The following is a 27347-nucleotide window of genomic DNA, read 5'->3' on the forward strand; positions in this document are numbered from 1 at the left end:
CTAAGACTTACCCTCTCCTTGTTCCCTGTGAGAGAGGAAAAAAGGATATTGAAACTAGGTGAGTATTTCTCCCGCTCTGTACTGATGTCAAGCTTTAAACCATACACTGAAGCAAACCCAATGCAATGTAGTTTAATGTCTGTTGTCTGCAGGTCTGCCCATGATTCCTCTGATCCCATGACTGCCCTAAATTCCCCCTCTGTATTACTGATGCAGAAGTGTCAAACGGTCCCATTGGGTTTGGCCATTCCACTCTAGATTTGTTAAACCAAGGCAGAAACCACTGTACTGTGGGTTTTATTCCTCCTCCTCCAGGTGCAGTGCCACAGCCACAGAGGGCAGGCTGAGCTGGGTGGAGGTTTTGGGGGATGTCCTGTGCTGGACACGGAGAGGTCTTTGACACTCCAAGTCAAGATGCCCCTTCCCCACTGCCTCGGGGGGCTTCAGGCTGAGCACAGAGCAGCACCCTGCAGGGATGCTCTCGCTCTGCCGTCTGGAGCCAAGCTGGGCAGACAGCTTTCTCTCTACTTACACTTCCTCGGTATCAGACATGTTGGCAATTAGTTCCTAGACAAAAGAGAAGAAAAGGAAAACAAATAAGAAGAAAGAAAGGTGTTACTAGTGAGTGCACCTCATAAAAAATACCGGGACAGAAGCAGATGGATTGACTTTTGAGGACAAAAAAAGCCAAGCACCTGCTTTCCCACACAGCAACCACTTCCCCACCAACACTGACATTTTGGGGGAAGCACAAACCTTTGCCACCCATGTCAGAGGACAAAGGGAGGGGAGGAGAAAAAGATCATCTGGAAAGATATATCCCATCAACTCAGCTGCTTCACACAGGCAGACCCAGGGGCTGCCCAGTCCCAGATTTAAATTACAAAATCCCCAGAGCTCAGGGAGACAGGCAAGGCCAGGGTGTCCTCCCACACCCGTCTGATATTTCTATCACTCCAGCAAGATCAGAGGAATTTTTCCTTTTTTTGTGCTACCACAGGTGGAAAGGTGCCAGCTCCAAAGCCTCAGTCAGTTACAAAAATAACTGAAACTACCAATAAACCTAGAGATAAGTACTTATTTGCCAGCACCCTAAAGTCTGGTTTATACAACTGATGAGTGAGTGATTTGTTGGTTAGTTTAAGATGAAAACCAGCCACATGCCTGGTTAGGCAGTTCATATTGATATAACTGTTCCTATGTAATGCAGCACTGTCCTTCCTAACAGCATCTGCTGCCCTGAGGCCAGGGGAGAAGATGAGGAAAGGCCCCCAAAACTTTATCCAAATCCACAGCAGATCTTAAATTAGAAAGCCAGAGTTCTCCTTGCTGGCCCAAACCCCGACTTTCATGACTTTATTATTCAGCTGATATATGAGAGATGTCTTGAAGGAGCAGGTGGGCTGACTTGGGTTCAAAAGGAACAACTGCAGCTCAGCAGCTTTCTATTTCAGAGGAAGGCAGTAATCCCACAGGCTCCAACCCTGCCCTATAAGGGATTCTCTCCATTCCCCAGCAATGACCTTGGGCACCATACATTAACATCAACGGGATTTAAAACCCCCACGTTGCAAGGAGAGATAAACAACCAACATTTTTTCCTTCCACTTCCTCCCTTATTCTCTTTCTGAAATTCATCATTGACCTGGAAGCAATGCCACTAGTGGCTGTGTTATGACCTGACCTGAGGTGCTGGATGGGAGGGGTGATCTACTGGCAGGACACATGAGATTTGGGATCACTGGTCTCTTGGTCCCAGGCTGCTTTTAACTTTGTAGCTGTGATTGCCCATTCTTTGACTGCAACAGCCATCCCAAGGGGTACTTTGGGGACTCTAGTCCTATCAGGCAGGGGGAGCTGGGAGAATTTTTTGTGTTTGGGAGGAATTTCACCTTTAAAACAGCTTTTCTGTTCACCAATTCAGACTGCTTCTTCTGTTAATTACTTGAATGCTACAAGACTTCTGGCCTCTCTCCCCTGGTCTTTTCAGTCTAAATTTTCATAAAATCTTCAGGATGAAGACTTGCACATGCTATCTCCTCAGTGGCTAGCATGTTAGCAGTCTCATTTCAGCCGTCAAAAATTATTCAAGCTATTAGTAATAATACTTGACAGCATGTTGGTTTAGGCAACAGGACAGCAGAGCTTCTCCAGGCAAAAACCTGCAGAGGGAACCTGCCTAATGCCCAGCTGTTGGCTTCTTCCAAAATACACACTCTATAAAGACTCAGGGCAATGGCAAATCCTCCCATGGATTAAGCATTTATAAATGCAGCTTTCCTTCTTGCCAAGGTGGAGGATTAAAAAAAATAAGAGGACTTTAAAAAGGCTGTGGGCTAAACTCCTTTCTCATTCTAGTAAGAAGAGGAGTAATACCACTAAATGGTGAAGAAATCAGCTCGAGAAGCCTCTGTGTGCAGACAGAGCGAGCGTCTGCTCGGTGCACGTCGCACAGTGCACGCTGCTCTTTCCAAGGCAATTGAAGTCAACGGGAGCCTTTGCAATCAGGCTTTCCATTAGCAGTTATTGGAATGAGCTCATCTCATCTCCAATTTAGCTCTAAGGACATCTTGCTGAGGGTTGTCACATTGGCTGTTCCCCTACCCCCTTCCATATTTGTTAATCCAAGCGCTGCAAATGCGAGTGGGATTTTGCATGGCATCTGTCCGTGTGCTATAAAAGCGGAGCGAGAATGCCTGCATCCCTGACACCATAAGACCCCAACCCTGAGGGGATTTCTTGGCCCCAGATAAAATGAATTAATAACAAATGCATTGGCAGACTCTGTACAAAGATGAGCCGGACGCAGGAACCCCACAGGTGAGGGCAGAGGGGACAAAAAAATCCAGGGGAAGACCACAGATTTCAGCCTTGCAAGGGCCAAACATTCAACCAGGTTTGGTCCCTCTGTCAGGAGAAGCTGGCATTTAAGGCAGCACCTGACTGCCACTGCCCTGGCTGGAAAGGTAAAAACGTTTAGTTTCAAGATGAACAAGGTGTCTGTCCACTTTATGGCATTCAAAAGCCATCTGGTCCCTTAAAGCAAGGAGCAAAATGCAGACTGTCATAGCTACAGCCACCCAAGATAAGAAAGGCTCTTTGATGCCCAGCACTATCCACATAGCAAACTCTGTCATCAAAGCAGCCAGCGAAATTGGACTATATTTACATCCAAAAGGCAATAAAGAAAGCAATCTGTTAAGCAATCGGCAGTTTTTGCAGTTAGGATTAAGTTTGCCCGAAGGCAATGGAAAGTCTCCAGCTGGCTCGGGATTAGCCTTTGGTGGAAATTGCTTCACACACAGCAAATGCAGCCCAGGATTAAGGCTGTTAGCACCTTCAGGCAATAACTGGGCTTTGTTTGTATAGTGGCAGAAAAATGGATTCTGGTCTTGACTGAGGTTTAAGGATGTAATAAAATCAATTAGTTAATACTGCCCACCCTTTGGAAGGAAATCTAAACACATGGGAAAGTTTCACCAGACAGAAAACTTCCTGCCTGCTCCCACCCATTAAAGGTGAAAGCAAAGGTTATTTTGCTTTTTGTTGAAGCCAAGCAGGTCACTGGAAGGACAAATACACCGATCCTTAGCCCCAGGTGGGCAGGAATACCGTGTCCTTTTTGGCCCCAAATGCTCCTGGCCTCAGCTGAAAGAGCAGAGCCAGCACATCCCAAGAAGCCTCTTAGCAGCTGAGAATGCACCCGGGAGGGGGAACGGGCTGCCTTGCACCTCCAGGCCATCCCTGGAAATAACCCACCCATCAATCATCCCCTCCCGAGCCAGGCCATACAAGGTAGGCAAGGTAGCAAGAGCCATATGGAAAGGGGGCAGCACAGAAGTGGCCATGCATGGGCAGTGGCACCTGGCAGGGACAGCTCTCGGGTAAGGATTGGGGCTTTGCTCCACCACGCACCACATGGCCACGCTTTCCCAGCAGGAGCCACGGCAAACCCACTGCGTGGATTTTTTTTAATATATATACTTATCATATGAAAAGAGATGGATGTTACCTATAATATAACTAGTAAGCATATAAACATATGCATATACTTCTCTCTAATGCTGAAACAGAGCAGCAGGACTCCAGCACTGCTGCAGGGTCATAGCAAAATCCCAACTCCCTGTCCCAAAACGTACCCCTGACCCTTGTCTGCAGGGTGGTATGAGCTGTCTCATCCCTGCAAGGAGTTTTCAAAGCTGAGGCAGAGAACAAAAAGCCAATGACTGTTCTCAGCTTACATGCCCTGCCTTTCCTTGCTCTTAGAACCATCAAGGTGGGAACAGACCAACAAGATCATCCAGTCCAGCCATCCACCTGGCACTACCACTGTAACCCCTAAACAGCTCAGCCAGGTGCCTCTTGAACATCTCCTGGGGCCTCCATCATTTCCCTGAGTCCTGTCCCCCCGAGGGATGGCTGCCTGCCCTGGCAGTCACCTACAGCCTCACTGGAGCTCCCCCACATCAGCAGCACAGCTCCCACACCCAAATTGCTGGCACCAAAGTCACCTGTGCTGGTGTCCCTCCTGCCTTTGTAGGATATCCACCACCCAACAGCAAGAAACTGGTCTGAGGAATATAAATACGGTCATGGAACACTTTACACACTCCCACAGAAAACGAGAAAATTGCGAGAGAAATTCCCTGTGTGTGCAGAGGGACAGGAGGAGAGGATTAAATTCAGAGTGGTGATGGGATGGGATGCTCCCCATACTCATGACTTCAAATTCCTTCACTTTGATAGCCTGATCATGTAAAACTCACACTTTTCTTCTTTCCTGTGGGAGGGGGCAGTGTTCCATGGTCACTTTTTTTTTTTCCTGGATCTACCTCTAGACCTACAGCCCTCTTCATCCACCAGAAGCTCCCTGATGATCCACCCTTCATACCTCCTGCCTCAGCCATCCCTTTCTCTGGGTGACAGGGGAGGGAAGGTCAGCACTTTCCTCCTGCTGCTGGAGGGAACTTTCCCTGAGTGCCCCAAGAGATCACAATTTCCAGCCCCAAATCTTGGTTTGGAAGGGTCTGTTCTCCCACAACTAATCCTTGAGTCTTCAAAGCACCCAAACCTCTGTGGGTGACTTGTGAGACTTGTGAGATGCCCAACTAAAGCTCAGAACCAGAAGTGCCTTTTCCTTAGGATCCTGTGTCAGATCCCAGATCCTGTGGACCCCAACCCTCCCCTAGTGCTTTCTTCATTCAGACCAAGGCTCATCCCTTCTGTGGTGTTGTCCCCCAGCAGCATCCCTTGCCAGGGATCCCACTTACCTGGGAGGAGTGGAGAGAAGCACCAAGCTCCCTGTCAGAGGGGACGGGCAGGCTGGGATCTGCGAGCGTCCCAAGGTGATGCAGCTCTCAACTTATAGTGACATTTGATCGTCTGCAAGAGCCGATTGGTCACAGACTCCCTGTGCTGGGCAGGGAAGGGAAGGGAGCAGGCATGGGCGGGGAGGGGATGAGATGGAGGGGGAAGCAAGGGAAGGGGAAAAAAAAGGTCATACCATGTATAGGAGCAGCTGGAGGAATTGCACAGATGATGCTAAGATGGGAGGGACATGTTTGGAGAAAAAAACCTCCAGGGCTTATGCTTCTATATTTACAACCAGACAGGCAGGCAGGGCTCAAAGAGGGGTATCTGAGGCAAAGGCACCTCAGAAACAAATTGGGGAGGCCTCATAGCTCCATAGTACACATAATACACTCCAAAATCTGGCTGTGGCACCCTGGATCTCGAAGTCTCAACACACAGCAGCAACCTCCACCCTCCCCTCTGGGCAGGGGCACTTCCCAGCTGCCCCTCCACATGCAAAGGGTTTTGGCTGTGCTACAGGGTGAGAGCTTTGGGAAGGCCCATGGACCTTCTACATCCAAGGCTCTTGGAACCCAGCAGTCACAGGAACGTAAGAAGGCAGAGGCACTTGGCACATGTGTTGCCTTAAGTGCACATGTGTGTGAGTGTTGTGTGGCACACACCCACCTCCCACTGACACTGCTGGGGCTGTGCCACACACCAGCGCCTGAGGGGACCTGGAACAAAATGTGAGGAAGCAGGAAAGCAAAAGAGCTCGTAAGCCTTTCTTAGCATGACATGAAATCATTATTTAAGTAAGGATTTCTTAGGGAGGGCAACCCCAGGTGGCTGGAGCCTGGGTGCCTGGAGTGGTTTTGCTGCCAGAGCAGTCTCCACAGTTGCATGACTATTCCAGCAGAGGATTGCAGTGCCTCACACAACCCTCTGGTTCACGGTTTCCATTTCACTAAATAGCCCAGGCTTCAGCTTCCCATCCCCTCCCTCCCCTCTCCCCTTGGCAGGGCTCCCCAGCAACACAGCATGTGCCCTCCTGGGTGCCTGGCAGCTCCAGCACCCCCTTCCTACCCGCCTGTAGGAGTGGAGAAGAAGTTCAGGAGCTGTGGGGCAGGCGATATTTCTGGCTCAGGTCACAGATTGATTCCTGCCCACTCTTTCCCTGCTGCTTGCAAGAAAGGGTCCCCATCTGAGGATGCAGAGACAAGCTTTTAAAGCCGTGGAGTGGGAGCACAGTGCTGCAGCCTCCCAGTCACCAGGTAATGTGAATCTCCTGTCCAGCTTGTCTTTTCCAGCTGTCTGGCAGCTTATCCCCTCACCTCCCTCCTGCAACCCACCTCCAGCCAATGCTTTTGTTATTTGTCAGGTGGGAGGGGGACAGTGCATCCATCCTCAGCGCCCTGGCTCCATGTGGGAGTTTGCCGGGTGGGGTGGGGACATGGGTGGGCACCCTGTGCTGCTGAGAAGAGCAGCAGCTGCACGGGAACACATGGCCAGACCTGGTATCATCACCTCCACTCCCCCCTCCAGCTCTGCCCAAAGCACTAACACAGCAGAACTGCTCGGTGGTTCCGAAAGCACAGTGTGAAAGCTGGTTTGCTATCTTCCACTCCTCGTTTCCCTCAAGCTCTCCACCAGCTGGGCATGCCTCCAAGAAATACCATATTTGCCCAAACCAGCAGCAGAGTGGGGACACATGGGAGGGGAGGCTCCCAGCTGTTTCTCTTTTTACATCTGTGGTGGGCCCGGTTTGGCAGGAGCCTTCCCCAGCCCCCTGTGTCCACCTGCCATCTATGGACTGTCCCTGCTGCCGATGGGTGCCACAATCCGGCCTGTCATGCCAAGGGCTGGATCAATCAGCTCAAAAGACAGTGTGTGTGTGTGTCTGTGTGTCTCTGTGTGTGTGTCTGTGTGTGTGTGTGTGTCTGTGTGTGTGTGTGTCTGTGTGTGTGTGTGTGTCTGTGTGTGTGTCTGTGTGTGTGTGTGTGTCTGTGTGTGTGTCTGTGTGTGTGTGTCTGTGTGTGTGTGTGTGTCTGTGTGTGTGTGTGTGTGTCTGTGTGTGTGTGTGTGTGTCTGTGTGTGTGTGTGTGTGTGTCTGTGTGTGTGTGTGTGTCTGTGTGTGTGTGTGTCTGTGTGTGTGTGTGTGTCTGTGTGTCTGTGTGTGTGTCTGTGTGTGTGTCTGTGTGTGTGTCTGTGTGTGTGTCTGTGTCTGTGTGTGTGTCTGTGTGTGTGTCTGTGTGTGTGTCTGTGTGTGTGTCTGTGTGTGTGTGTGTCTGTGTGTGTGTCTGTGTGTCTGTGTGTGTGTGTGTGTGTGTGTGTCTGTGTGTGTCTGTCTGTGTCTGTGTGTATGTGTGTGTGTGTGTGTGTGTGTGTATGTGTGTATGTGTGTGTGTATGTGTCTGTGTATGTGTGTGTGTGTGTGTGTGTCTGTGTGTCTGTGTGTGTGTCTGTGTGTCTGTGTGTGTGTCTGTGTGTCTGTGTGTGTGTCTGTGTGTCTGTGTGTGTCTGTGTCTGTGTGTGTGTGTCTGTGTGTCTGTGTGTGTGTGTGTGCAAGCGCAGCCTGTGCTTACAGCAGGGCGCTCCCCAGCAGATGTGGACCTGAAGGCTCCCGTGGGCCCATCTGCCGCCAGCCTTTCGGCAGGAGCAGTGGGAGCATCTCTCAGGGTTGCACAGCCTCCACCAGAGCGGTGCTGCTTGTGTGCACTGGCAGGGGAGCGCTCACTCAGATTTCTCTCCAAGCATCTTGACAAAGGTGAGGCTGGAACAAGCAATGGGAAGAACAGGTAGTCAGACCTCTCTGCTGCAGCTTCACTTTCAAATAGATGAGAAACAGGCATTGCTGCCTGCAGTTTCCACTCAGTTCATGGACGTGTCTAGCAACTTGCTCCAGACAACATCCGTCTTCAGATCCCATCTCATGTCCGTGCTCTGTCTTCCCCATCACCATGCCCTGGGAGCATGGCCTTTCTGCTTAGTACCATCCCGAAGGACACCCGTGCATTCTATGGACTGCCTCTGTCAGAACACTCATGTCCACGTCATGCATCTGATTTCCAGTCCCGGCATGATCTGGATCCCTCCTCCCATGGGACTGAGGGTACCTTCTCCATCCCTTGGTCAAGAGGGCTTGTCTGATCCACACATTTGCTCTGCAAATGGTTTACAACCAAGGCTCATTCCCCACAGCCCAATTTATGTTTGTCCTTCCTTCCCTTTGAGGGTCTCTCTATCCAGTTTAGCACATAACTACAGGCCCCTCCAGCATTTGTTTCATGCCTTATCTACATACCCTGCTTTTCACATATTCTCTGTCAAGTCCTTATTTCACCTCTTGTTTCCATCACACAGCAGTTTCATCCACAATCTTTAGCTGCATTTTCCTCATCAGCTTTGTCTCTTACTACTTTAGATGCTCCTGCTCTAGGATATATAATTTTTACTGTTTTGACATCATCTGCTCTCCCTGCACCTGCAGCAAGGTGACTTTTGAGGACTTCTTTCGAGCTGCCACAGCACAGCCACACCAGCCTAGAGAGCGAGCAAACACCACCTCCTCACACTCCCTACTGATCACAGAGACCTGGTGAGGAAGAGACAACCCCAGCTGTGCCTGCACAGCTACCAAAAGCTACCCAGTTTCATTAGGTGAGGGTGCAGCAAGCACCTGTCATGGAGAAGCCCCTCTCTCCCACCAGCTCCAGGTTAGGAGGCAGCCCCAAGGCCAAAGAGCACACATGAGGTCACAGACACAAACCAGGGTCTCAAACCACAAAAAGTCCCTCTGCCAGGTGACCCCAAGCCAGAGCCTGGCATGCTTTTACTGTGACACTATCTCCACCTGGGAGAGGGTACAGCAAACCAATGTCCCTCCTTGACCAGGAACTAGAGGCTGGAACAGAGATCTAGACAAGCTTCCATAGGTAGCCTGGCACAATGTCACATTTCTTCTTGGTAGGTAGGAACACCCAGACTGACTATTTGAGATGGGCCACAGGAATTTATTGTGTTGCTGGGCCACTTGCAGGGAAGCTGTAATCAGCTCTTCTCATCTTTTTTGGCTTTTGGTTGACCTATTGCAGCAGCCAGTGCACACAGGGGAGATGTCTTTACACACAACACACACACATTAGCCCAGATAATTTTTCAAACTGCATAAAGATGGGCACCTCGGTCAAAGGCTTGTGTGTGTGTTTTGTTTTTAAAATATCCTTTCCCTGTGCTCACTGCACACCAGTCAGCAGGCAGCAGTTTCATGGATCATTGCCTCCATGGCTGGTTAATACTCAGCCAGCAAGCTGAAATAGCACTGGAAAAGTTCATCTGAAGACTTCTACAGCCCTGGAACTCTAAAATCCTACATGTTCATTAAAGCCTACAGAGTTTGTAAATAAAATCAGCTACATCCTTCCCATAAAATTGGTACTCTGTCACAGCCCAGGACAGATCTAATTTCTCAGATAAAGCAACACCTATCCCCATCTACCTGTTATTCTCCAACATTGAACAAATGGATCTGCTTCCAAAGCAGACTGCTTTGGCCTTTGAGTTGGGCAAGAGGAGCTCCTGAGGTCCTACCTCACCCAGACTTGCCCATGACTCCTTCATGGTAGAGCTACAGAGTGACTTTCAGTGGCACCTTCTGTCATTCAGAAATGGTGAAGTTATCCAAAGTGAATTTTGTTATGAGGAAAATGTGCTTTACTTGAGTTTGCAGTTTGAATGATTCTTTATTCCTCCTCCTCTCCAAAGTCATGTTTGAATGCTTTCAAAACTACATTTTTTACTCTTTTGCATGATATAGGTATTTTGGGTTTGGCATGTTTGTCTGCTTCTACAAATAACAGCCTTGAAATAATTGAAGGTATCCAGAAAAATGTATTAAGCTGACTGGGAAAGTGTGGGGATGTGTTTTTCTGTTTTGTGACATTCGGTTATAAACCTTTTACCATGATTCAGGGCAGAGGGGAAATGGGAATCACAAAAGCCATTTAAGAAAGCAAAGTAAATTTTATACAGTTCCCCTATGCCCTTTCTTCTCTTTATCCCACCCCAGAGAAAGGAATTCTGCAGAGGGGTTTATTCAGCAGTTCAAGGTTAGAGTAGATGCCCTATGTTCATTGAACACTCTTTCCAAGTTAATTGAAGTAGCTGTCAATAAAAAGGAAGATCAGATAGTGGCTAAGTAAGTACATTCAGAGAAAGGACAGAATATAAATACATATATATAATTATTATCTGCTCCTGGGCAAAAACCAATGACATGTTTTATGCAGCCAGTCAAGAAGAGATCAGAATAGCCTTAAACTTTATAACCAGCTCCTCTGAGTATTAGCAGACCACTGTCATTTTAGTGGTAATAATGGGAACCTGGGGAATTTGAAACAGCCCAAAGGGGCTGAGCAAAGACCATCTTTTCTCCCTGGCTCTTCTAATACCATCCACTTGGCACTCAGGCTCAGGATCTCCATCCTTGGTTGCCTCTCCTTTCCCCAGAAGTGACCTGGTGCAGTGTTTGCCATGCACAGTGATGCACCTCTTGCAGCAGCCATCCAGCTAACAAGGAGAGAAAACAGTTGCCAAGGTGTGGTTTCACCTACCTCAACCTTGGAAGGTGTCTGGGGAACCTCAAGATGACAACACCTTCTCCTGGTTGTGGGTTCATGAAATTGCAAAAGTTCAGAGGCATAAAAAGGAGAATAAAAGGCAACAAACAAGCATTCTCTTATTGATGACCACATTACACCTCCATTCAGCTTCTTGGTACTGCTGTTCTCCTCCTTGCATCCGGTGGGAGGGAGTCAACCAATAATTTCCATGGAGGTCTCTAGTGTGTCATCCCTTTTGTGAAACTTGGTTGGTAGAAATATTTGCCTGTCTTATCCCCTCTTAGCCTGTAAGAGCAGAAACTCTACATCTTTGGTAAGAAACAGGAAGGGATCTGACCACTCCCTACTTTAGCATGTGCAAACACAAGCCAGCCCTTCATCATTCATACAGTGCATGCTGTAAATACCTGCATTAGGCTGGCATGGTTTCGGTGGTGACAGTGGCAGAGCAGGGAACAATGTGTTCTCCTTGGGCATATCTAAAAACTGTTAAAATATTCTTATTCAGAATATGGAGTTTCTTAAGTTTCCAGTTGGGTTGTTATTGCCTGGGTTTTGGGGTTTTTTCCCCAGAAAAGTCTTCAGTGTTGGGGACACACAAAATCATTAGCACTCCTAAAAGAGAAGGGCATTTTTGATACATTGAAGCTGTGAGAGAGAAATTAATTGCATAAGGGTATTTGTATGAAGGACTGAGCACCTACCCCAAATCCTTCCAGAGGTCTTCACTGCAATAAGGAGCAGCATGACCTGCAGAGCCAGGCAGGATCTCACCAGTCATCAGGGAGGCAGAGAGGAAGAAAGCAAATGGAGAGCTCACCTCTGACACTCACCCCAAAGCACCAGCACGTACCCCCCTTCCCACACGAACCAGCCTCATCAGATGGGCCAGACCCCTGATGGATGAAGGAAGAGCTTTGCTACCTTGATCCATGTCTGAGTAACTCAGATTAGAGAGGAGTCCATGAGCAACAAGGCTTAGAAGGGAGAAGCAGAAGGAATTTGCCTTCAGAGCTGGCTTTGTGGCATAGCTTACCAGCATCTCAAAAGCCGTATGAAACAGGCCAAGTTTAACCTGGGCAAAAAGCTCCTTTGTAGATCTCCAGGAAACTGCTCTCACATGCCCCCATCTTCCTTGGAGTATGTTTAACCCCACAGCTGCCATGGCATTCTCACTTAAAGGCTCCTGAAAGGCTCTGAAAAAGCAGAACCTAGGAAGTCAGCTGGAATGCTGGATGAGATGCCTCAAGGCCAAGAGGCAGTAAGCACCTGCATGGTGTCTGAGCAGCTCACAGGCTGCCCAGGACAAAGGCTAGAATTGGTGCCATCCTTATCAGCTCACTTGAGCAGTCTTAGCTGAGATCCTTGAGTCAAACTGCACATAAACCCCTCAACCAAAATTCACCAAACTAATCAACACCAAACCCTCTCTGCTCCCAGTGCAGCATTTTCCACACTTGCATCCTCTGCACATAGCATGTCCCTTGCCAGGAACAAGTAAGGACAGTGTTCAGTCTCTTCCTCTCTCAGGAAGGTAACAATCAAAGCACTGCTCCAAATTTGCATTTTGCAACCCTGACTTTTGCAAAACAGTAAATCTTACCAGCCAACTTGAAAAGCCTCCAACTGGTTTCATCGCCTGGAGCTACTCTGCTAGAATAGCTGCCCTGGCAACATCTCCATCCTCTGTCCTTCACCTCTCCAGTACTTGAGATGCTGAACTTTGCAGAGCCAAAGTTGGGAGCACGCAACTGTGTTACTTGATAGCCACTCTTCACGCTAATTTTAGGTGGTGGAACTTTTCATGCTTTCAGAAAGTCCCTTTATTTAATTTTGAGAAACCTCTCGTACTTAGTGGCTACCATAAACATTTTTCTATCTGATGCTTTGAACTTACCTACAGGGCTCTAGAAGTCACAAGCAACCAGCACCTGGCACGATCTCAAAGGAACAATCTCCTGTTAATTTCGTAAACTGGACTGAGTAACATGATGCTCCCAACACGCAAATGATTTCAGATGGAAACAAATTACACATCAGTAAGTAATATATTCTTTTTCGGTTTTTTTTCCAGTTCATATTTATTTGATTTTTGTGGTAGACTGTTCCTCCATCACTCATTTGTTTGCTCTGGGATATGTCCTTGCTGCATCTGCTTTAGATAACTAAGGCACAATCCATGTGGGATTCAGGAGTTCTTGCTTGGACACCCTAGATCTAGGCTAAGTATCTCCCTCCAAAGACAATGGATCAAAGGTTTGGCCATTCAAGATAGAGGCTGGGTCTCATCCTCACACTCTTTACACTTAAATGGTTGAGACAGGTTGACAGTGAGGATAATGACCGAGCAGCAGGATGGGAGTCAGGACCAAAGCCTGGAGCTGCTGTTTTGTGTCCCACTCAGATACTCCACAACCTTGGGGAAGACCCACCCACCCAACCAAACAGCTCATTGAATCATTACATTTGCAATTTGCTGCTTTCCTGCCTTAAAGTGCTCACTTGTATAAATCCCAATGGTATATCTCCCTTACTTTTCCTCAGCCTTGCCCCATTCTTCCCATCAGTCTCACATGACCCCTTTTTTCTGTTTATTTAATGCCTGTATTTAGCATTGCTAAGCCACGACTTCTGAGAGTTATCCAGAAGAGATGAAGCACCTTTCTGAAAACTTGTGATCTAAATCAAATCATTCCACTGCAACCAAAACCCTCAGGGGACTCAATGCAAAATCCCAGGGAAGTCACCTGTCTCATTACCAGGAGCCTTGCAACGGTTCCACTTCTATAGTAAATCCTAGCTCCAATGGCACTTTTGTCAATGTGAAATACATTTTTTCTCTTAACCTGCTTCTATACAGATATGTAGATATATATGTGTGGACACAGGCATAAAATGCAGTGTCAGAGGAAGTGTCTTGAGCTGGCAAGGAGCTACCAACAGACCAACCTCAGAACCTCGTTCTACAGCGTATCAGCTGCCACCTCAGTATTTATAGCTGCCCTGCTCTTTGAGCCTGTTTATTTTCCTTCCCAAAGGTGGTGGTGGTGGCAGGAGGCAAAGCTCTGACATTCAGGCTCAGGTGTCCCCGAGGCTGACCTTTCCTTCAAAGAGCAGAAGCTGCAAACACATTTCAAGGAACAAAGTCATTTGGAAACTCTAGGCTCTTGTGTCCATTACCACGCCAGAGGCCCGGTGCAGAGCTGCAAGCAAGAGTTGAGCAGAAATCTGTTAATTAGCATGCATACATATAGATTAGGATGGATGCAAAAATGAGCCTGTAATTATTTTATACCTGGAAAGAGAACCCAGTGAAGTCCACCCCCATTCTCAAGGCAGAACAAGTGCTACATAAAGACATATATTCAAAGCAGACTTGAGTTTTCCATTATTTAAGTTTCCCTCAAGTTTAAATAATGCTGTTTTATGGCATTGCAATAGTCATGGACCATGTTTTTCAATCCCATCTTGCATACATTCATGTAGAATTCATCTGTTAAACCCTCCAGTGAAAAAAACAGCCCTGAAGCTTGACACATAAGGACAAGCAGCACATTACAGTATCACTGGAGCTCCCACAGACTTATTCCAGAGCCAATGCTGCCAAAATCATGTTCACCTTCTGCATAATCTAGACAAGATGGGTAAAGAAAAAATTGTAGTGAAGCAACACGTCAAGGTACAGCCCCAGTTCAGAGCACTGAGAGCCCACACAGGGGTTCCCAGTCCCTCTTTTTGGGCACTGCCAGCCTGCCAAGGGGATGGTAATTTGAGGAAGCATGGCAGCACAGGGGATGAAGGCAGCCAGCAGACACAGGGGCCGGGAAAACATTAGTCTCCTCCACCAAGCTTTGAGGTTAAGACTAATCTTGCAAGACTCAGTGTGACAGTTTGTCCTTGTTATGCTCAAAATGCAGCAGTCTCAGGAGAAGACAGAGCTAAGGTCTCATAGCAAAAGCCTCTGAGATGCTAGTGCTGCAAAAACCACAGTGCTGTGAACAATCAACTGAGGAAAGATAGGAAGCAGTCAGCTACCAGCACCAGACCAGTAACTGCTGCAGAGTGGCACCAGCCTGCTCTCCTTCACTCACAAAAATCAGCCACAGGTCCCTGCAGGTTCCTGCTGGGAGAAGAGATGAGCCTCCATGCACTCATCCCCTCTTTAGCATTGCCCAAAATGCACATCCAGCATATCTGGGTTGCAGCATCCCTTTTTTTTATTTTTGGGGAAGATGGGGAAGGTTTCTCCATTCTGGTAGCCCCACTGCCAGTCCCACCCAGCACCATGTGCACACCATGTTACTTTGGGAGGAAAAACAGCACACCATCAAGTTAATTTAGCTGTGGAAACCTTTCCCCTGGCTGATATAATATCTCATAAAGAGCTGCACACATTTGCTCCAAGCCAGTTCTCTCCCTGGCTCCTGACCACCACTAGAGAGCTCTGGTCTCCCATAACCTGCTCACTTCTCTTCTGTCACCACAACCTCAATTACAGCAGTTGTTTATTGAAACCACATCTAGGTCCCTGTGGGCTTTAAGGGGAGAAAATACACTCTGCAAATTAACCCTCCTTAGAGAAGGAATCTCACACAAACAGCCTTTGGGGCCTTCTCTGCCCTCTGCAAACTGGCAGGGCACAGGAATAGTAACTGGAGAAGTTTTCAGCCATTATTTCCACCAGCCAGCTACAGAACTGTGTTGAAAAATTGCTGCAACCAGTTTGCACACATGCAAAGTAGTATTATTTTCACCTCAACCCAGAGCATCTCTATGCACCACACTGCTACCGCTCCAGCCTCGCTGGAAAATCCCAGCATAGCACAGGAAGGGTTGAAGGGAGGAAAATGTGGCCATGCTGCTCAGTGCTTTGAAGAACACAGGACTCCTTGAATTCCTGCCTCCCAGAACTAAATCAGAGGATGGAGAGAACAAGGGTACCAATCAGCAGAAAGATAAGAGCAAGAAGTTACATTGGAATTATCTCCTTCCTTACCGACACTTTCCTAAAATGTTAGGATAGCAGAAACTCTTCATTGTCTCTGCACCATAAAAGTGTTATTACTTGGAAGGCCACCCCCCATAAAAAGGTTTTTCTATAAAAGGTAGATGGTTCCAGATAGAGCCATCAGCTCATTAGTGTGCTGGGTTCCAGTACAGACAGCTATACTGACCTTATCGAAGCTGGATTAGCAGGATACCGAGGAAGACTTTTTCCCCTTTTTTTTTATAGCTGACATGACCAGTGATTTTGGTTGAAGCCTGTGATGTTGCTCAGGTCTATTACCTAGGGAGCTAAGCTCTGTGCTTCTCCTAGCTGATCACACTCCCCAGGAAGACTCTGCAGACTGCTCCACTGCCCACCCGAGCACTGCTCCTTCCCCTTTTACAGGCAATTACTCCCCATGAAAAATGCAGCAAAATAACAGATCTAAATGGGGCAGGCACACTGAAAACCCCTTTCCTGCATATGTCAAGCTCCTTTTCTTCCTGCCACTCAGGCTGATGCTTCCTCTCCTCCACCTCGCATTCAAGCAGAGTTTCAAGGTCTTGGAAAAACAGCTTTGCTGCAGACTCCTACATGAACAAAATTCTCAGAGTTGCCATCATTACAACATCTTCTTCAAATTTTATTAAATGCTTACAAAAAAAAAAAAAAAGAAAATCAAGGGGGCAGAAAGTTTTAAGCAGAAAGCACACTGATGCAGGCAGAGAAACGAGCTGTCCTCCCTCCAGGAGGGTAGAAACAAGTTGCAATATGATGTTGACATGGCAAGAAAGTAGGAATGAGACTAAAGTGGGGATGGGGGACATGTTAACACCATGAAGTATGAGTTTAGAAACAACCCTAGAAGCTGATTTGCAGACCCCAGGCCCAGAAATGCCACTCGTGAGTGACTCAGTTTCCTCAAGTTCACAGCAAGCCTTGGTCTCCACAAACAATTCACTAGGATGCCATTTCACCAAGATCGCTTCCAGCAGCAGCCATTTCCCAGATATCCTGCTCAGCTTCAGGAACATAGCTTGCAAGTTATCAAGGTGCCACCACATCTAACTTTTAGAAGTGTTTCAGTCACCAGCACTGGAGTCCACGGGTTAGAGAATAAGCAAATCACTTTCCCAGAGAAGGGAGATAACACCAGTGGTCAGCACTCCTCACCTGGGAAAGGAGATCTCCAATCCATTTTAGAGGAAGGCAGCAGCAATTTGAAACAAAGCTGCTATTGCCCTACTGAGACAGGAAAGCGGCAGGAACATTTTGGCACGGGTACATAACTGTGATTAAAGAATGATCTGGAAATTAAAGAAAAAAAACAGGACTAGGTTGAATGCAATTTGATGCATGCAGAGACCAGTAGATGGAAGCCCCATCTAAAGCAGATGATGTAGAGGGACACAGGCTGCATCATAAACAGGGGAAGACTTTACCCACAGCTGGCACCAACAGTGACAAGGGGTCCTTGCACTCTCATCACACTCTCCTTGCAATCTTTTTACACTCAGGACCTGCCCTCCTTTCAAACACCAATTCTTCACCAGATTTCAAGTTCCCTTCTCTGCCAGCACCCAGCCACCAAGGGCCACAAAAGGAGAAATTCTTAATCACATAACAAAAGCCTTGCCTGCTCAGCAGGGCAGCAGATCCCTCTCTTAAGGAGAGAGAACAGAGCCTCTCATCTCCATAGCAGAGACACATTAAAAAAAAAAAAATAGAAAAAAAAAGCCAAAGAGTCACACAGAAAGTTAAAAAAGGGGTGAATTTTGTCAGCTGATGTAGTTCCTTTCTTCCGTCTGGAGGCAGTGTGGGATACTGCTCAAACCCCAAGAGGAGGCAGGCAGTACCCAAAGCAGACTGACAGCAGTCAGGAGTAGAGAAACATCCTTCAATTATCTTCTGTGGAGCAGAGGAAATAGTGGCGTGGAGGCTTGCATTGAGTCAGGACCAAGCTCAGCTGCAAGACAAGAAAACAATGTTATGGATACCATTTGGCCTCTCATGAGCAATACCCTGGGCTATACAGACACCCTGTCTTCTCTAGCAATTACAGGTGGGTTTCTCCCACCCATTTTCACAAAGCCCTGTGAATCAGCCCACCCATAAGGTTTCAGCATAACTGAACCGTGCTGGGAATGTCCATGCCTGTGGCAGAGGAGATGCTGCACACCCAGCAGGGCTCATGGCTGCACTCTTGCCATGCTGTCTCCCACCCCAAGGAGATTTGCAGGCTTCCTCCCAAGCTGATGAAAGCCACTAAAGCAGAGTGTCCCCCCAGCCCCTGATGCTCTGTTTGGGACCATCTGCAGCAGTGTTGGGCTCCTGCAGCTCTCCCTCCATCTGCTCCACGCACGACAGCTGGTGCAGCCAAGGGACTCCAGCACACAAATGACTTTTCCATCACCTGATAAATGACTCCTGCATGCTGACATTCTCCCCATTATTCCTGATTTGGGGCTGATTGCTAATGGAGCCAAGTCAGGAGAACAGTTGGGGTCCAAGAGTAGGTGAACATGCATCCACCCATGGGAACTCAACCAGAAGCAGGGAAACTTAACCCTTCGAATGCCTCTTGACTTCTAGGTTCACTTCATTCTAGCTTATTGCAAACCCACACAAGTGTCCCAGGCAGTGGCTCCCCTCCTGTCCCCTGGTTTTCAGCTCCAGCCTTTCCACTGACAATAAAGCAAGTCTGTATGTCCCTTTACTTTTGTTTCATTAGGTGGCAAGGGGGAAGACAAATATTCCTCACTGAGAATTTCTCCTGAGCACACAAAGCTCTGAAGGAGACTCAAAACAAAGCCAAGCTTGACAGGGAAGACAAATAAATTAACAGCTGATTTCCTTTTGCTGTCTCTTAGCATCCTCACTGCTCCATTAGTCCAAGCACACAGATTCCAACACAGTCACATGCCATGGAAGTTACCACCCATAAGGACTCAAGACCCACAGCACAGCAGATTTCGAGTCAGATAGAATACTGAGATAGCAGCAAGAGTGATTTTAAGAGCACAGACTATTGTAAGAGACAACAAATCCTGAGGTTATACAACATGAAGCAGCTTCTGACTTTGTGAGCAGAGGGATTTTCCTGGTGTGTGCATACTAAACTTTCCACTCTGAGAGCCCCCATGCCCTCCTCAGTAGCATCTGTCAGTTTGCAGCAAATCACAGGCAAGATCCTTCTGACTCGTGGTGAGCTGCATTTTTCTGAAGTGCAGCAATCCATAAGACAAGGAAAACACTCCAAGAGCTGATCAGTAGCTGGGAAGTTCACTGCCCTACCTCTTTAGTATTCCCTACACTAGCCTGAAGCAGGTCAGCCTTATAAATCTGGTTTACCAGTGCTGCTGCACCATAGCTCATCTTGTAGTAGAGTCTGTCCATGGGATCACATTAAACAGCAGCAGATTAAGTCATTCCACAATAAATCCTACCATGAGGTGCATGTATTTACTCACCCTTCAGCAGATTTTTAAAAAGGCACAAAAAAAAACCACAAGCAATTACCAATTCCTACACAAACAGAGCCAGAGCAGTGTCACAGAAATACCTACGTGTCCCTCCAACTGCGACATTTTAGCTTTTTGACCCAGAAGAACCTAAAATACCTATGAGGCTGGGGAGGAAAGCAGGTATATTACAAAGGAGTAGGCTCTCAGCCTTTTTTTTGGAACAGTGAAGACTTGCCTCTAAGAGTAGCTCCTGGAACAAAGCAAATCCTAATGACAGCCTTGTGCCTAAGGAATGAAGCTGATAAGACACTGGGCACGTCCAACAGTTGTCACCCCCAGCTGACACAAATCCCCTGCAAGCCCCCTCACAGAAAACAGCAGGTTTCTCATGCCTACAGCTAAAGTAAATCAGAATGGCTTGAATGGGACCTTTAGTTGAAAGGGACCTTTAAAGGTCATCTAATCCAACACCCATGCAATGAACAGGGACATCTGCAACTAAATCAGGCTGCCCAGACCCCCATCCAGCCTGACCTAGAATATTTCCAGGGACAGGGCATGCACCACCTCTCTGGGAAAGTGTTTCACTACCCTCATCATAAAGAATTCCTTCCTTATGCCTACTCTGAATCTACCCTCTTAGTTTAAAAGCTTTACCCTTTGTCCTATTGCAACATGCCCTACTAAAATGCCTGTCCCCATGTCTCTTATGAGCCACGATTACATATTAAAAGGCCACAATGAAGTCTCCCTTTCTCCAGGATGAAGAACCCTAAGCCTCTCAAGCCTGTCCTCATAGGAGTGTTCCGGCCCTCTAATCATTTCTGTGGTCCTCCTCTGCTCCAGCAGATCCATGTCTTTCCAGTACTGAATGCACCACTTGCTAGATACTGCCTATACCCTGCCCACTACAGCCTCTGCTCTGGAGGGCAGCTCACCCACCATGGTGAGGGCTTGACCTTGAAGCTTTTGAGCTCAACATGCCACCTCTTCAGTGCTTTTATTTGCTACTGCTGCCTTTAAAAGAGAAAAGTCATCCTTCTCCCCCCATCCCCAACCAGTTCTGGCAGACACACCATCTGCTTGCTGGGTATGGATCCCCTTCCCAGCCCAGTGCTGAGAGCAGCAGTGCAAGCCCAAAGCCAGCACTGGGCACTCAAGCACAAATAGCTGAGCTGCACTTTTCACAGTTCTGCTCAGGATAGTTTTCCTGCACAGTAGGTATCATGTTACACACCCACACTAACCAGAGCAGGCTGGGAGCCACCAGGAACAAACACAGCACATGAAATAAACAGCCCCCCTGGGCAAGCCTGACATCACCCTGCCCTCCTCTTCCTTGTTTCAGGATGCTCAGCTGCATCCAGCACCAGGGATTAAGGGGCTTGATGATTTATGCCTCATTTCATAGCAAAACTCAGCAACTCTGTGCTGAGCAAGAGCCAGGATAGAGTCAGATTTCCTTCCTGGGGCTGCCAAGAAGTCACTGCAGGTCAGAAGCTGTTTGGTGCTCCCCAGCTTGCTCATAAAGAGAGAGAACTGAGACTAGTTTTTTGTATGCCCAACACAGACCCTTAGCTCCAGTGTGCTCACCTGAGCAGTGGTCACTGAGCTCCACTGGCCAGCACTCCCCAGAAAGGAGGCAGTGACAAGTAAGAGCAGGAAAAGCAGCCAGGCAACCCTGCTGGAGCAGCCCAGCACTGGCCAAAGGGCATCAATTACTATTGGAGATCAGACCTGACACAGAGCACAATCCATTTCTACTTCACTCAGGAATGAGAGATAAAGGCAAGACAGTGGCAAAGCTTCCCAGGAGAATGAGAAAACTTGGTTTTATCTTGAAGGAAAATGTTGTCCCTGTGCTTCATGCAGCGAGAAAAGACCAGCCAGGGTCAGTGTTGTGACAAAGCACTTCCTCACCAATAAAAAGAGCTTCTGAGAAGCCTTGTATTTCACAGGGGTGTCTTCATGCCAGCTGAAATGAATCACGGCCAGTGTTGACTTTGATTCAAATGACACATGTAGTTTATGGCTGTTCTGTTGTATGTAACATTGTATCAGAGTTTAATAACTGAAATTTGGAAAGCCATGAAACATTCCTGCTTTTTGCCTCTGGAGATGTTTCAAAGCTTCAAAATTTCAAACCCACTTTGTTTCCCTTGACATTTCCTTCCAAATCCCATTAGGACTTGCCAAGACACGAACATCTGGGGTCCCCAGGAGCTCTCACTGTGCTAATGCCAGGAGCAGAAGGGCTCCAGGTTTGGCAATAGAGCTTCCCCCAGGACATCTCTTGCCCTACCACACCCACCCTCAAGACTGGCTGAGGTTACCTCGAGAGATCAACAAAACAAATATGGATGCTCTTCTCCCACAGTATTGACTCCATACTCACAGCTTTTAGAGAGAGGAAGAGGAGGACTCGTATATCAATATTTCAGAATCTAGCCCAGGGCTAAGCCCACACCAGCTCTAAACTTGGTCTTTTCTTGCAGGAAATGACAATGCTGATAACAGTATCATCCTCCACCCAGTCTGTTTCCCAGAACCACCCCCTTTCTCCCCCTCCCACCCTACCAAAGCCTGGGAAGGACAACCTGCGGCTGCAGCGGCTGCTGAAGAAGGCAGCCAGGAAGAACGCCATCCTCACCTCAGAGCAGGGCAAGTCCTTCCGCTCCAGCCTTTCGCCTGTGAACGAAGCCAGCCCCGACCAAGAGCGTGCTGAGAGCGCTGCCCCAGCAGAGCCCCCTGAAACCACAGCACCCCCCTCTGCCCCCCTGCCAACCCACCTCTCCATCAGGCCCGTCAGCCACCGTGCCCCCTCCCCTTTCCGAAAGGGGAAGCCTTTCGCACTGAAGGTCACCGAGCAGCGGCGCATCGCTGAACATGTCAAGCTCACAGCCTCCTCAGCCATGCCACTGCTACAGAAGCCAGGAGCACCTGAGACTCCACAGCAGCCTCAAGGCATGGGTTCCCACCTTCCCTCTCCATCTGACCCTTCATTGTCTGTTCTCCCCCAGCCTCCTCCTTCCAGTACACCCAGTACAGAACAGGCACCAGGGGTTACCTACGTCACCAGGGTGAACACTTATTTCCACAGTGTCAAGCCCCCCAGGGCTAAGACTCCCACACCAAACCCAACCCAAGGAACTGTCAACCACGAAGACAAAAGGCCTACCTCCCCAGCATGTCAAACAAGCAGCTCTGAACCATCTCCAGAGCAGACACCCACCTCACTTCAAGACAGCAAGGCCACTCCCCCCTTGCCAAAACCTCCCCTCCTTCCTGCCGCAGAGACAGAGCCTCCTGATCAAGCTCCCAGACCTGTCCCTACTGAGGAGCCCAGCACCTCTGATGCCCACATCAATACAACCCATGGAAGCGATACTGAAATATCCAGATCCACGACAGCTCCTGAATTGCCCCAGCAAGACAGAGACGCGCTAAAACCATCAACATCCAGCGCTCCCTGGAGGCAAACACGTCCAGCGACGGCAACTCCAGCACAAACTGATGGTACTGGATCCACATCCACAGACACCAAGGCAGAACACGTCCCTGAACCTCAGATGACTCCCAGCTTACCCAACACTGGCTGTCTCCCCAAGGCTGAGCCAGCATCATCGTCAGTAGAAGCACCAAGACCTCCTGGAAGTGGTGCCAGTGGCTGGCATCGCCTCAAGAAGCACTTGATGGTGCAGCCAGAAGCAACTAATTTCCCAGAGTCCGAGCCAGAAAAGCTGGGACAGAAGGAAGGGAATAAAGAGGATGCTGCTCAAGCAGTCATCAAGCAAGACTCCATGCTGGTTAAATCAAAAGCCATGAGAATGTGGGATGCCATTTTATACCAGGTGACACTCACCAAGGAGAGGAAGCAGCAAGCAGAGGAGAAGAAGCCACAGAAGGAAGAAAGCGTCTTTCTTCCCCGCCGCTTACCCATCCTTCTACACAAGCCACGTTTTGATGCCCGGAAACTGAAGGAACTGGCTGCCAAACCCATGACAAAGATCAGCACAGTGTTCGAGCTGAGCCGCTTTCGACCCAAAGGGGCCGAGGAGCACACCAAGAGCTTTAATAGAACGGCATCAGGATGGTCGGTCAACTGAAGCCAGGCTGCTCCACCCCTCTGGAGATGCACCAACCAAGAGGACACCTGTGACCAAGTTTACTGCCCAGTGGAGCCAGGAGTAAGGAAAAAAGGAAATTAAATAAAACCCCTCCAAGCCAGCAGCCCCATGCTGCAGGTTTAAGGGTTACTCTCCATACATTCAAAAGCTCAAAAACATAGCTACCACATCCACAGGTCACAGGAAAACAAACGTTTGTTTTAAAAAGAGTCAACAACAACCACTAGATGAAGTAACAGAGTGAAGAGGACAAACTGCCTATAGAAAAAAGACCAGTTTTGAGTAGGATAATGGAATGTGAGTTTTTTTTGCATTTATCTAAGACAGAGATAGATCCTAGGAACAGCAGCAGTTGAACGAAATGGAAACTCATCCTTTCACCCAAGGCACAGAGAACAGACAGCAAGATACCCTGCTCTCACCAAGCAGTTCCTCTGCCTAACAAAATGGGCATCTTCTGACAACCTCCTAGGCCAGTCTAGTAAATACTAATGCACAGAAGAATAATTTTGTTTTGGTAATCAAGTTCCATTATGTATTTTACCATGTTTTCACCACAATAGCTGATGGTTAATGTTTCCACAATAACCAACAAGACCTTGCTTTAGCACATGGGTATCCAATTCTGTATTTAACAAGGTGCTGGTTTCTGAGGGCTTCTGCTAACCCCATGTAGTCTCATTTTCAGGGCAAACATCATGACAGTTGCACACCTGCTTGTCCCCAATATCCTGAAAAAAGGGCATTTAGAGGAAAATCCCCAACTCTGCCCACCCAGAGACAACTGGGCTTTCCAGTATTACCCTTTGCAACTCCACTGACAGCAGGCTTGTGAGCATGGAAGTTGGGAGATAGGTTATTTCAGTTTCACAAGGGACTTGGTCAGATGCTGGGGTGTTCCTATACAGCTAATATAGGATTGCTATGTTTAGGCCAAATATAGTATGAAGAGCTGTGTACAGTGTTTTCTTTTTTCATTTGCAGAGGATATGGAACTGACCAGCAGTTCCTCAAGCCAAACTGCAAACAAACTTAGAAACAAAACAAAGAGCCTCTTTTGCCTTTTTTAAAGTCTTCCTATTCTGCAGTGATGTTGTAAGAACAGTTCATTTAGCAAATCATCTTAAGTTTTCACTTTACTGGTCTTATCTCTATTCTGTAAGCCCTTTGCTAGTCAAAGGGCAAAAACCAAATAGGAAGAATATTATCTTAACAACCTAAAGTGGGGATTTTCTCTTCAAACCCCCGGTTTTCAAAGAAAAAAGTAAAAAAAGGTTGGAAATGTGCCAGTAATCACAAGTGAATCCTAGGTAAGCCTCACCAGAATAATTTAACATTGCTGCAAGAGAAGGCTACAGAGAAACATCCACACAGCAGCACAAAAAAAGATTTGAAGAGTGCAGTGTAAAACACCTAATGCAGATAAAGCCAACCTTTCCAGAGAGTGATAAGTGGTACCTTACTGCAGCCCAGCCAGGTGGATGCCTCAGCACAAAGGTCTGCATGCACAAGAGCCACAGTACTGGCATGAAGCAGAGCAGCCAACTTTGATTGCATTTGGGAGACTAGGTGAAGGTGGTTTAAGAAGCACTTGTGCTTTAAAACAGTTTTTGTCCTGCACCAAGGGCAACCACCCAGAGCAAGCCAGCAACTCTCACCTAAGGCTTAGGTTTCACATCTTCTAGGCTTCCATTGATACCCCAGCCCCACTGCACATGGATGAAGGATGGGGAAATGCCACTGGGGAGAGCAATTCCCATAAGCAGAAGGAAGGAGACAGAGGAAGGCAGGTCTATGTGTATGGTTTAGCCCTTTTACCCCAAAAGCAAAGGACAGAGGCACAAAGCAAGCATGGCAAGCCCTGCAGAGACAGACCCTGACACAAGAGTACCACAGACAGGAGGACATGTCCCTATAGGCAACAGATTTCAGTCAATGGCTGTTCACTGGAAGTCACTGTGGTGTGCTCCAGACTGAGCTGCTCTACTGAGGAAGAGAAGGGGAATGCTACTGGGCACAGAATTTGCCTATTTTTCAATGCCAAACAGCATCAGGCAGTTGCTAAGAGCCCAAATTGACACTTACAGAAAAACTCTTGTTCCATAGCCTGCAATGAGGTCCTGCAGCCCAGGAAGGGAAGGAAGGAGAAAAAAAAAGCACACCTGTGTTTAAGCAACTAGAAAGCAGATAAGGTGGTGTAAAGCAAGTGACAGGGGTGAGCCAGAAGGGTTTGGGAGTAAGGCCATGACAGTGATCCAGCAGTAAGGAAAAAGGATGAACATAGCTCAGGGGGTACAGAGGAGTTGGGGAGCAGGGAGCTCAGAGCATACAAAACAGACAGCTAAGAACCTAAGAAAAGAAACAAGCCAAGCTCCTTCAGCTATCACAGCCATTTTGCTATTCACAGTAGAAAAAACCCAATACTTCCACGTGAACAAACCCAGAGAGTGTTGTGCCATGGCTGTTTGAAGTGCTGGCTGGATCCTAGAGGACATCCTGTGATAGTGCATTGCCTTTCAAGAAAGGACACTGGACAAAGACCAGAGCCAAAGACACTTTCATTTGAGCTGCTTAGAGAAACTCAGGGCAAACAAAACCTGCTGACAACCTAGCAAAACCTATTTGCTGTTGAGAACTGAAGCCCAGTAGGTTCCCACCTGGTGCACTGAAACAGACTTCAGGAGAAAGGAGACTGATCAAAGGGGAAACCTTATAGGTTTCTCAAAGTCATGGGCAGAGAAGCAAGCTGAGGATGCAAGTTCTGTGGACTGAAAACATAGCTTCAGGCAGTCTTTGGCTTGTACTGGTGCCCATCCCAAAGCAAGTTCAAAAGGGCATCTCCTCTAAATGGGCACTACAAAAGGAAAAAAACAAGCCTAAACAAACAAAACAATATGCAAGACTCAGAAGCCAGCTCGTTAAGGGTGAGAGGGAGAGGAAAGAAGGAACACAGGCCCCAGAAGAATTCAGAAACAAAAGGTGTTTTGTAATCAGCAGAGCTATTTTAACCTTGGCAATGAAATAAAGCTTCTTTTTTATAGTAGGAAAAAAAAAGAGAATGAGCTTGTTTTCACCCTCAACTTCCTCTCCAGTCATTGTGCCAGATGCTGCCCAGTTGGATCCAACCAGTTATCCCCCACTCTATGTCATTCCTTTCCTCTTTATTGCCACAACCCTCTACTATCATCCACTCAAGATAACACCAGGATATCTATGAGCATAAACACAATAAGAACATGAGATCCAAAGACCATGTCAACAGAACAGAGACAGCAACCCAGCTCTGCCTTCCCTTGCTGCACATCAGAGAAGTTCTCTCTGTTCTGTTGGTCTACCCAGTACAGCAGATGTTCACATTCTTCCTGCTACAACCTTATTATAGACTGGTTCCAAGAGGTTACTGAAGTCATTAAAAGATTTCTCCCTGATTAATTCAGTAAATCTGGGAATTAAACCCTAGAAATATTTGAATTTCAAAAGTACATCAGCCCCCATGCTCAGCCAGAATGACCTCCAGCTATCTACTCCTTACAACTTAAGAGAGCACGAGGAAAGACAGCAGATAGAGACCATTCCTTTGAAAGGCAACCACATCTTCACCCAAACAGCAGTACCAGAGGGACTGCAGATTAAACTAACAGAGGTATCCAGCTTCCTAGCAGCATCAGAGAGGCAGAGACCAAAACCCCTGCTGTGTAACCCACTCTGTTCCAGCCCAGACAGTCAGGCTCGGAAGCAAGGCTCCAGCTGTTCCCATACAGCACCTTCCAATTCACCCCAAGTGCTGCTGGCAGAAATAATCCCAGCATCCTGCCAGAACAGCCCAGGAGTTTGTTACACAGAGCACAGTCATATC

General features: G+C 47.7%; 2 protein-coding genes and 1 long non-coding RNA gene across 6 annotated transcripts in view; 1 reads left to right on the forward strand and 2 right to left on the reverse strand.

Moving 5' to 3' along the window:
* Window positions 1-6: 6 nt before the first annotated feature.
* On the reverse strand, window positions 7-5426 carry LOC148183984 (uncharacterized). The gene is made up of 3 exons (XR_015773010.1): window positions 5271-5426; window positions 533-567; window positions 7-25 (listed from the first exon to the last, which is right to left on the reverse strand). It is a non-coding gene; the product is annotated as an uncharacterized LOC148183984 (long non-coding RNA).
* Window positions 5427-6307: 881 nt separating this feature from the next.
* PRR33 (proline rich 33) lies at window positions 6308-27345 on the forward strand. 2 transcript variants are annotated; one of them, XR_001331437.2, is made up of 3 exons: window positions 6308-6566; window positions 12817-12952; window positions 13952-14346. XR_001331437.2 is itself a non-coding variant. In XM_014252072.2 (3 exons), exons 2-3 carry the CDS (start codon window positions 12932-12934, stop codon window positions 23468-23470), a joined length of 1632 nt encoding a protein of 543 aa, XP_014107547.2. In that variant the 5' UTR covers window positions 6308-6566; window positions 12817-12931; the 3' UTR covers window positions 23471-27345. The 2 variants fall into 2 exon arrangements, 1 of the variants encoding a protein (XP_014107547.2); XM_014252072.2 differs by lacking the exon at window positions 13952-14346 and adding an exon at window positions 21860-27345.
* LSP1 (lymphocyte specific protein 1) overlaps window positions 16536-27347 on the reverse strand; it is a 47652-nt gene continuing 36840 nt past the window's right edge. For all 3 annotated transcript variants that reach the window (XM_005522347.3, XM_014252074.2, XM_088057493.1), the window contains exon 11: window positions 16536-17866. The gene's annotated coding sequence lies outside the window, so the exon portion shown is untranslated. The remainder of the gene's footprint in view (window positions 17867-27347) is intronic.

The sequence above is a fragment of the Pseudopodoces humilis genome, chromosome 7 (assembly GCF_049639895.1).
Source record: "Pseudopodoces humilis isolate 2021_Gansu_Grassland_sample_001 chromosome 7, ASM4963989v1, whole genome shotgun sequence".
NCBI lineage: Eukaryota > Metazoa > Chordata > Aves > Passeriformes > Paridae > Pseudopodoces > Pseudopodoces humilis.